Source organism: Oncorhynchus clarkii, chromosome 19 (assembly GCF_045791955.1).
Source record: "Oncorhynchus clarkii lewisi isolate Uvic-CL-2024 chromosome 19, UVic_Ocla_1.0, whole genome shotgun sequence".
Lineage (NCBI taxonomy): Eukaryota > Metazoa > Chordata > Actinopteri > Salmoniformes > Salmonidae > Oncorhynchus > Oncorhynchus clarkii.
The window spans coordinates 10,436,831-10,447,179 of NC_092165.1; the positions used below are offsets into that span (position 1 = coordinate 10,436,831).

A 10,349-nucleotide genomic window follows, 5' to 3' on the forward strand; every position below is an offset into this window, starting at 1 on the left:
GATGGAGGGGCTCCTTGTATAAGCACCATCAATCCATTCACCATCCCTCCGTCTAGCGATGGTCTGACAAAAGCACAACCACTCTCTGTCTTCAACACTTCGGCTGCATGGCTGGCGACTAGCTCACATTCTAGTCAAATGGGCAACCTGATCATGTGATGATAGGGAGTTTTTCCTAGCCACTGTGCTTCTACATCTGCATTGCTTGCTCTTTGTGGTTTTAGGCCGGGTTTCTGTGTACTTTGGGACATCTGCTGATGGAAATAGGGTTTTATAAATGAATTTGATTGATTGATACTGTAAATCTCATACTGTCGTTTTCAATATGAGATCTTAAATATATTGTGGATTATTACATAATTGTTGCTTGATTGTTACCTTATTAAAAAAAAATGTAAAATAGGGGAACCCTTGGTGTCAATTATTGTCCTTGGAAGCTTAGTATTATTACTAAAAGATAAGGCAGCACCATCGTTCTTTATCATAGTGATTGGCTTTGTGTTGTAGTAACACTCGATTTGGTACAGAACTACAGCACCAGCTTTCATTCATTTCCCACCACTTCAGAAGATGCCACAAATGGAGAGATCAACGTCATAGCCAGAGTAAAATAAGAAACATGGGAGGGCGTCAGACTGAATCAGACACTCGGAGTAAAGCTCCAGCAAGCACTCTCCCACTAAGACGGGGATCCCAAGGGATCCAGCCCCGTGTTGGCTGGCCCGCTCCTGGGCTGCTATGCAGTGGAGGGTGGGGGAAGACTGACTGTCTGGCTGTCTGTGGTCCCACTGCTCCTGAGGGAGATAACATGCCTCCAGGGCTAGGCTGATTTGAGCCGGTCCAAGCACTAACCCTTGGGGGATACCAACCAGGCAGGCTGGGTTCTGTTAGCCTCTATTTCAGTCAGCTGTACGGCTGTCGGCGGGTGGAGCTTGGTGGCTGTGGAAAAAGAGAAGAGGCTTTCATCTCTCTCTCTCTCTCTCTCTCTCAGAACGTCTCAGTGGATTTCCTCCCAAATTACAGGGAGTGACTACACTCCACCTCCCCCGCCTCGCACCGTGCCCGGCTCACCGGAGGGCCTTGGGGGCCAGCACACCGCTGTCAACGCTCAACGCTGACTCATTAAGAGGAAGTCAGTCAGATGTATCATTGGACTGGAAATAATAAGGAGGAATAAACCTCAAAAGCATTGAAGTATGCATATTATGCACATTGTGTTTCTGCAGGTAAATCTAGTATTGTATATCTGGCAGGGGCTTGTAAATGCATTCTAGGAATACTTTAATATTTTATCCACCTGTTTACACTTGGCAATGTATTTCTATATCAAAAGTGCTGCATCTGAACTGAAGCAGTGACCTGTCCACCACAGTAGCCTTGGTGGATGACAGTTATTGTTATATCTCCTAGTGTGGAGCGACAGGCAAACCTTGGATAAATTCATAAGAGCACCACCAGTGAATGGAACTGGCCTTCATAACATCACACCATCCCAGCACCAGACTAAAGACATCCAGGTATCTGGGAATATAGTGAAGGTGGCAGCTGTGGTTTCCATGGTTCTTTTCTGATCAAGGAGGACCGTTGCCCATCACTTCCAAGCGATTACCTCTATACAGTAAGGGATTAGTATTGGGATAGAACAAGACCACGCCAGCAGGCAATCTGTTTTTCAGTTGAAAACTCCCTCGAGGTTTTCCATTATCCCCGTCCATATCCAGCCTGACCTGGAGAGAAAACCTGGCCTCGGAGGGTCAACTCAGTCTAGACGCTCTGCACCCAACCCCCCTCCTTTCCTCCGCCCTCCATCCATCCTGCCTGCGGACACTAGAGGGATGGAAGGATGGAGGGCCGCCCCCACCTCCTCTCACCTTCAACCTCTCCCTACTTCCCCTCTCTCTCTCCATCCCTCCAACCCCTAAGCAACAACAGCATCTCTCACCACCATAATCTTTCCATTTCGTGGCCCTTCCTCTAGGGGTTAGGGGTCTCTAGGTTGAGAGGGAGGGATTTGTCTGAGAATCGACTGTTGCTCTCGCTGGCTGTCCATTTTAGCCGACCTCTGTTGTTATAGATACTAGGCTGGTCAGACAGAGCAAAGAGAAGCCACATCTGGCCACAGCACATAGTTATTATATTAGAGGTTGCCATTTTCAACTTTCAATATCCCCCCGTAATGGTCAGTGTAATCGGTTAAGCTTCTGATACACCATGTGGAGGGAGCTTGGGTCACGGCAAGTCACTGTAATGAATGTGAATCTGTCTTGGCTTCTTCCTTTCGGCAGATAGCATTCCCTTCTGTATGAATTCTGCACAGAGTTGGAATGAATACATAGCTAAAATATATATATAAAGCTTGGATGCCTTTTATGATGATACCTCTCTGACATGTCATTCTAAGGGTATGATTTTCCGCACAAAGGCAGAGGGGCGTACACGGTCAGGTTGGGTTCACACCGGAGGTGATATTAGAAAATCCCCCACCAAGATACAATGATGATGGAGAAGACGACGTGACCCGTGTGTTTCTACATGGCCGTTGACCATGTATTTAAATTCAGTATGACTTTACAAGCTGAATTCATGGCTCCAAGCCATTATAGTTAAGAATGTGTGCCAATACAATGAGAGGGAAACAACAGTACATTTAAGTTTTACGTTCAAAACAACTTACAGTAGTGAATGCATACATTTACATACTGGTCCCCTGTGGGAATCAAACCCACAACCCTGGCATTGCAAGCGCCATGCTCTATCAACTGAGCCACACGGGAGCCATGACATAACATTCATAACTATAAATTCAATTCAAATTAAAGGTGCTCTCTACTATACTGTAGAATTTGTCCAAAGACATAGGACGTCATTGTCTTTGGTGCCTACCAAAGGGATATCAGATGTATTTTTCCCTGGTAAAATCCTATTTACACACTAGCGCCCGATTCCCGAAGACGGCAACAGGGGGAAGAAAGAAACCAGCTAATTGAATATTCATTAACCTGTGCCTAGGTGTATACAAGACTCTTAACTACTCTTGTTTATGATTTAAGGACTTGTAGCACTGACCTCAGTTTAACACAGCAGCAGATACCAAATTAACCTCTAGCCTCCGCAGGGCTAGCCATGCCCCGCTAACAAGAAACCTGTCTAGACCAAGCTACATGTACTTTATGATTCCTCCTCTCACTGCTTCATTCTTCTCTCTTCCTCCCTCCCTCCAAACACACACAGCCCATGCTCTCTCCTCTGCCTTTCTCCCAATACACACATACACACACACACACACACACACACACACACACACACACACACACACACACACACACACACACACACACACACACACACACACACACACAGCCCATGCTCTCTCCTCTGCCTTTCTCCCAATACACATACACACACACACACACACACACACACACACACACACACACACACACACACACACACACACACACACACACACACACACACACACACACACACACACACAGTCCATGCTCTCTCCTCATCTGTACATTTTTCTCTGCCTCTCTCCCAATACACACACACACACACACACACACACACACACACACACACACACACACACACACACACACACACACACACACACACACACACACAGCCCAACGCTCTCTCCTCCTCCTCCTTTCCCCACCATATACCCCCATCCTTCTTCTTCTTCTCCCAAACTCATTTCTCATATACCTCCAAACCTGTGTTGTTTTTGGGTCACAACCCAGCATCTCTGGGTTATCAGATGACATACTTTATCTTGGTGAGTGATAATGTACCTTATACAGGAAAAAAACACAGGGATCTGAAAACATTATCAACAGAATGGGAATCCTCCACTTCCAATAGAGCAATTCTGAGTGTATTGCACCATCCTATGATGAGCATGATTCTATTGGTGATGGTGAGATAAAATGGATGTGTATGAATCAAATAGTGGTTAGTGGTTGCAGCTAATATGCTCATGCATTTTTAATGAAGTGGTTATAAGTGGCAATGAAAGCATAATGCCCTGCATGTCAGTCGGTCATTATCACGGGGAATAGTATTACAAGGTAATGCAATGCAAATACAGGTATTTCGACTATATATAATGTATCTACATAATAGTGCTGTCTCCATTAAGTGGTTCAAATGACAGTAAAAAAAAAACTTTAAGCCTGTATTTCGAAATAATTTATTGCTGATATGCAGATTAGACAGAAGACCTAGTAGACTGTTTAATGCATGCAAATTAATAAAAGCTTTCACATTATCTCACTCATACATATAATAAAATATCCACCTATTCATTTAATTGTTTTCTGAGAGTTTTCAAAAAATATTTTAAATATACCCTGAAGTAGTAGTGAGAAATCCAAAACGCTGTTTTGAAGATAGATGTTTGTCCATTATTGGATACCGTACACCAGAGCCGAAAGTAGCTGATTGGCCAAAACACAACAGAAATTATTCTAGCTACGAACGTGAAGTACAGGTGGGTAGCTAGATTGCTAACAAGCTAATGCTAATTCGGTAGATGCCTAACATAACTAAGTAACGATTCGATACGTAATTTTATTTTCAGTACCGTGAAATCTTATGCTACTAGCGTATGCATTTTTGTCTATGAAGACTGATTCAATGTGGCTTTTCAGCAGGCTAACTAATAGCTAGGCCTGTTAGCCACATTAGCCCAGCTAGCGCAGTCATTTCTGTGTTTTGCTGATAAGCTAACTAGCTAGCTACCCGTTCATTAGCAAGCTAGTTAGCCTCCTACATTGGCAAGTATGCATTTCTCATAATGTGCATCCTGCTAATACAGCTATTTAGCATCTTCTCCATGTTAGTAGGATACAGATCTGATGCAACGTTTCCTATGTATTTTGAATCATACAAAATTATACATAGTTATTGTTCCTCTATGTTCCTCTTCCAGACAGAATCATGAGTCTCAGAAAGCAGACCCCCAGTGACTTTCTGAAGCAGATCATTGGCAGACCAGTTGTGGTCAAGCTCAACTCTGGAGTGGATTACAGAGGTAACACTGCACCTTTTATAAGTCATCACCTAGTTGGCCAGTATGCGATATTTCTAGACTGCCTGTTAACCAAGAACTGAATTTTATTTGTGACATGTGCCAAATACAATTGGTGTAGACTTTACCGTGAAACTTTTGCTTAGGAGCCCTTCCCAACAATGCAGAATTAAATAATACAAGAATAACACTATGCAGAGAGTACCAGAACAATGTGCAGAGGTTTGAGGTATTTGAGGTAGATATGTACATGAAGGCAGTAAAGTGACTAGGCATCAGGATCGATATTAAGAGTCAAGTAAATAAGAGTAGCAGCAAATGTAAAAGTTTGTTTGTGTTACAGTACTATTGGTGCTATCCTTACTCCACACAGAATGCATTTGACTTCTATGCCTGATCTGATGTTTAAAGATTGCCCATAGACTGTGCCTGTCTGTGCCATTGACATTAGTTTGTGCCTTTTCTATAGGTGTCCTAGCCTGTCTGGATGGCTATATGAACATTGCAGTGGAGCAGACAGAGGAGTATGTCAATGGCCAGCTGAAGAACAAGTATGGTGATGCCTTCCTGAGAGGAAACAATGGTAAGAGCTCCAGAACCAGACACTGGTGGCACTTGTGTAGAAGTCAACATGATATTGAATAGCTATGGAGACTGGTATATTACTCCTTCCCATTTATTTGAGTAATTACTTATTTTTGATGATTGCCCATTTCACGTGCTAGTCGGAACTATGAAACTGAAATTTCCGACTTGCTAACTGGTTGAACGCGGCATGTGTATAACTTCAACCAGTTAACAGGTCGGAAATGTCAGTTTCCTAGTTCCGACTAGCACGTGAACACGGCAGATATGACTCGTAATTAACTGAGACTTTCCGATATATGACGTTGCCACAGACAGCAGGATGTACCGTAGATATTGTAAGATGAGCACGATACAAGACCTTGCACTCACAAAAAATCTGAGTATCTTCATGGGTGGTGACAACAGCAGAGAAGTTTAGCCTCGCGCTTCACCCTGTTAGTAGTTACGAAAGTCAGCGTGATATCTGGCATAATATTATCTGGTTTTGTATCTACATGCCATTTTCAGTTTTCACCTTGTCTGTACTAATTATTTCCTATTTCCTTCCTTAGTGTTATACATCAGCACCCAGAAGAGGAAGATGTGATGCAGAGGATTTGTCCCTTTTTTAAATAATTTGTATTATCCCGGACGTTGTTCCAGTTGATTATGTTATATGAGAACATTGTTTTTCCTATTGTTTAATGTCTCTGAGCTGAAGAGTGTTTAGTTTTTTGTAAAAAGGAGAACAATCCAATAAATGTTTTTGGAAGTTTAATTTTGTTCCTAGAGTCTGTTTTTCTCCACCTAAATTTAGAGCAAAAGCTTGCCTTTCTTTTGTCTAATGATGACCCTAACATAATTGTAAAAGATTATGCACATATATTGAAGTATCAGTATATAGTACATCTGTATACTCCCCTACTTGAGTTTTGAAGTATTTTCATTTTATATTGAAGGAATATAGACTTTCCTTCTTTGGTTCCTTACTGACCTGTGGAGGCTGTTTGTACATGAGCAGTGATTCTTCTAGATAATATTCTCCAGGCAGTCCTATATGATGACAAGCTTAAAGCCATACTGATGGAGTGTATTTCAGCTTCAATCTCGTAAATCACTGTGTCCTCTTGAGCCCTGCCAGCTTCCAATAACATAGAGACCATAAAGCACTGGGCATACGATACGGCAAGGCATTCATTCACAATATAACTTATGTCTCATTCTCCTTCAATGTTATGAGACAGATTATACAGGATACACTGACCTGAAGGGCTGCATTCATCACTATCAGTCTATACGGTATACGATAAGTCTTAATCCTGATTGGTTTAATGTGTGGGTGGAGTCTGAGCATAGCCAATTGACTTCTGGCATTTTCTCAATTACCAATCAAAACCAGCCAAAATGGAGAAACAAAACAGTGATGCCTGTCTACAAGTGGTCCCTCCTGAAGGCTATGTCAGATTCTATTAACATGTAAACAGATGTGTCATAGTAGCTGCCCGTTTGCCTCTGGTAGTGGATAGATGGTTAATGGGAGGTGTGATTACTGAATGTGATACAGCCTGTTGGTGTTCTGTCTAGTGTGGCAGGTGATTGGATTTCTCACGACCCGCACACAAAGTATCTATTTTTCAGCACACTCACTCACACACATGTTTCTTTACTCCTCAAACACATGAACCCCTCATAACTACAAGATGGATAGATGCTTTTGTTCTCAATGAGTTGTCTCTTTATCCTCCCCTCAGTTGATTCCTGCTGCCTACCTCCTGAAACACCATGCATAACGTGTGCAAAGATGTGGATGTTTAACCCATTTAGGTCATCTGTACTAGTAATTTAGCCAATGTGTTCAAGCCAAACATGACGTTAGTTCATTATGCTGAGAAGAACGTAATGAACATATGATTCATTAGGATTCAACTGCTTGTGGTGGTTTGGGGGGAGGGAGAAATTGCAGGGCCTTGTTTTCCACCCTATACATGCGCACTCTGGCCTCTGCTAGGAGACAAAAGGCTGCCAAGGTCAGGTCTGACTTCAGGATGAAGGACACATTATTGATCAAACTCCCTCCGCCGAGCCGCGAGTGAGAGGGGAGAGACGGGGGCTCGCTGCAGAGCACACAGACACACACACACTGATACAGACACACACACACTCTCTTTCACGCACACACACATTGACACAGACACGCGTAGAATCATTATGGCAGCTAGCAAGGTTAGCGCAGGCAAATATTTACCTAGTGGAATCATAACGGAGCTGCTGGCTGTGCGGCCTCGCAGGAAGCCCAATTAATCCTGTTCACAGTAATGACCTGGTGGCAGACCTCACGCTATTGTACTGCTATTGGCCCGGACTGTTCAGACACACACTCCCGAGTATGCTGCCCTAACCCAGTGTGTGTATGTGTTTAGCAGTGTGTGTGTGTATGTGTCTAGCAGTGTGTGTGTATGTGTTAGTAGTGTGTGTATATGTGTTAGTAGTGTGTGTGTATGTGTTAGTAGTGTGTGTGTATGTGTCTAGCAGTGTGTGTGTATGTGTTAGTAGTGTGTGTGTATGTGTTAGTAGTGTATGTGTTAGTAGTGTGTGTATGTGTTAGTAGTGTGTGTGTATGTGTTAGTAGTGTGTGTGTATGTGTTAGTAGTGTGTGTGTATGTGTTAGTAGTGTGTGTGTATGTGTCTAGCAGTGTGTGTGTATGTGTTAGTAGTGTGTGTGTATGTGTTAGTAGTGTGTGTGTATGTGTTAGTAGTGTGTGTGTATGTGTTAGTAGTGTGTGTGTATGTGTTAGTAGTGTGTGTGTATGTGTCTAGCAGTGTGTGTGTATGTGTTAGCAGTGTGTGTATATGTGTCTAGCAGTGTGTGTGTATGTGTTAGTAGTGTGTGTGTATGTGTTAGTAGTGTGTGTGTATGTGTCTAGCAGTGTGTGTGTATGTGTTAGTAGTGTGTGTGTATGTGTTTAGCAGTGTGTGTGTATGTGTTAGCAGTGTGTGCGTATGTGTCTAACAGTGTGCGTGTATGTGTTAGTAGTGTGTGTGTGTGTCTAGCAGTGTGTGTGTATGTGTTAGTAGTGTGTGTGTATGTGTCTAGCAGTGTGTGTGTATGTGTCTAGCAGTGTGTGTTTGGGAGTATATATGTACATGTATTGGTTTCAGGCAGTCTACTTTTGCAACTGCACATTTCCCTTTGTAACCCCTAGAATAAAGAGTTGAATGATAATGTCAGTCCTCTCTCAGTGTGGGTCTGCATTGGGGTTTTGTATCAAACACACCTATTCTCTCCACCTTGCCTATCAAAGGGTGCTGCAGTGGTGAACACACACTCTCTGTCTCTCTGTCACACTCTCTCTCTGTCTATCTGTCACTCTCTCTGTCACACACTCTCACTCTCTCTCTCGCTGTCATTCTCCCCCTATCTGCCACACTCTTTCTCTGTCCCTCTCTCTCTGTCAATCTCTCTCTGTCACTCTCTCTATCACAATAACCTTGTTACTGAGGACTCAAAGTCTTACAGCACCACCAGCTGCCAAAGCCTATAACTACATGAGAGAGAGAGAGAAAGAGACAGGGCGATAGCATGACCCCTGACTGATCACACTGCAGCACTGTCTATCGTCAGGATCAAATAGACGAGGACAACCATAGAAACCCAGAAGGATAACCTGGTATCGCTTTGTTCAGGTTATGCTGCCTGGATACCTGTCCTCAAATTGGGCAAGGAGGTGTTAGTGACTTTTCACATTTCATGTGTTGTTTTTGTTTGCAACATTTCTGGATGTCTGAATTGGAGGTCTGTTTTGTTTTGTTGATGTCGTAATAATGTGTGTGTGTGTGTATGTGTGTGTGTGTATATATAAAAAAACAACCCTAAGGCATGGGAAAGTGATCTGGGCTTTGTCCTGTGTGAACTTGACTTGTCTTTAACCACTATACCCCCCCCCCCCCTCTCTGTCTTAACCCCTAACTGCCTGCCTGTCATGTGTAAATGACCACCTCCCACACGGGGCCTCTCTCTTGTCTCCAGTTCCACTCCAGGGTCAGGGGTCAGAGGTTAATGGTTACACTGGAACAAACACCTCAGATCGAGTTTCCAAGTTCAGGGAAAATGCAGTCATTTAGTTAGTGTTGGTCAACCATACTTGCTGAAGGCCATGCTCTTCCCAACATGCTGTTTCTTTATAAAATCAAATAGTTCAAGTAGATGTTTGACACATTACGGTGGTTTAGAATGCAATAGTGTGTTAGCAATACACATGGATTTTTTTCACAACACAATGTTAAACCTTTATGTTAAATGTTAAATATTTATTACATGAGAAAGTCCACTCCAAAAGCAGACACCAAACTCAAGTACTTCAGAACACCAAGCTCAAATTCCAGTAGTGTTTTGATTCTGATTGAGTCGGAGGCCGAGACCCTGGACCCGCCATCCCAAACCTCTTAATTTAGCCCGGCAGCTAGCATAGCCATACACACAGTCAACCTTGGTCAGGAATGTGACCTCTGACCTTCTTATCTGAAAGGAGCTATTCCTAGCCCCGGGGCACGGGTGCTGTGATTTATCCTGGCTCCAAATGGCAACAGTGTGAAGCTGGTCTGAGCAGGGTGAGGAGGGTGAGGAGAGAAGGTACCCTTCAGAAGAAGGCCATGGGGCCATGGGGCATATACCCACAATGCACTACACTGACATACATGCTCCCACTGTTGTTAACCCTAAAGGGCCTACAGTGCACAGACCACT

The 10,349-nt window shown here is 43.3% G+C and overlaps 1 protein-coding gene across 1 annotated transcript; it reads left to right on the forward strand.

Moving 5' to 3' along the window:
• Positions 1-4,434: 4,434 nt before the first annotated feature.
• On the forward strand, positions 4,435-6,383 carry LOC139374123 (U6 snRNA-associated Sm-like protein LSm6). Its single transcript, XM_071115121.1, has 4 exons — positions 4,435-4,498; positions 4,940-5,041; positions 5,508-5,621; positions 6,178-6,383. The coding sequence occupies exons 2-4, from the start codon at positions 4,948-4,950 to the stop codon at positions 6,210-6,212; spliced, it is 243 nt and encodes an 80-aa protein (XP_070971222.1). The 5' UTR covers positions 4,435-4,498; positions 4,940-4,947; the 3' UTR covers positions 6,213-6,383.
• The last annotated feature ends 3,966 nt before the right edge of the window (positions 6,384-10,349 follow it).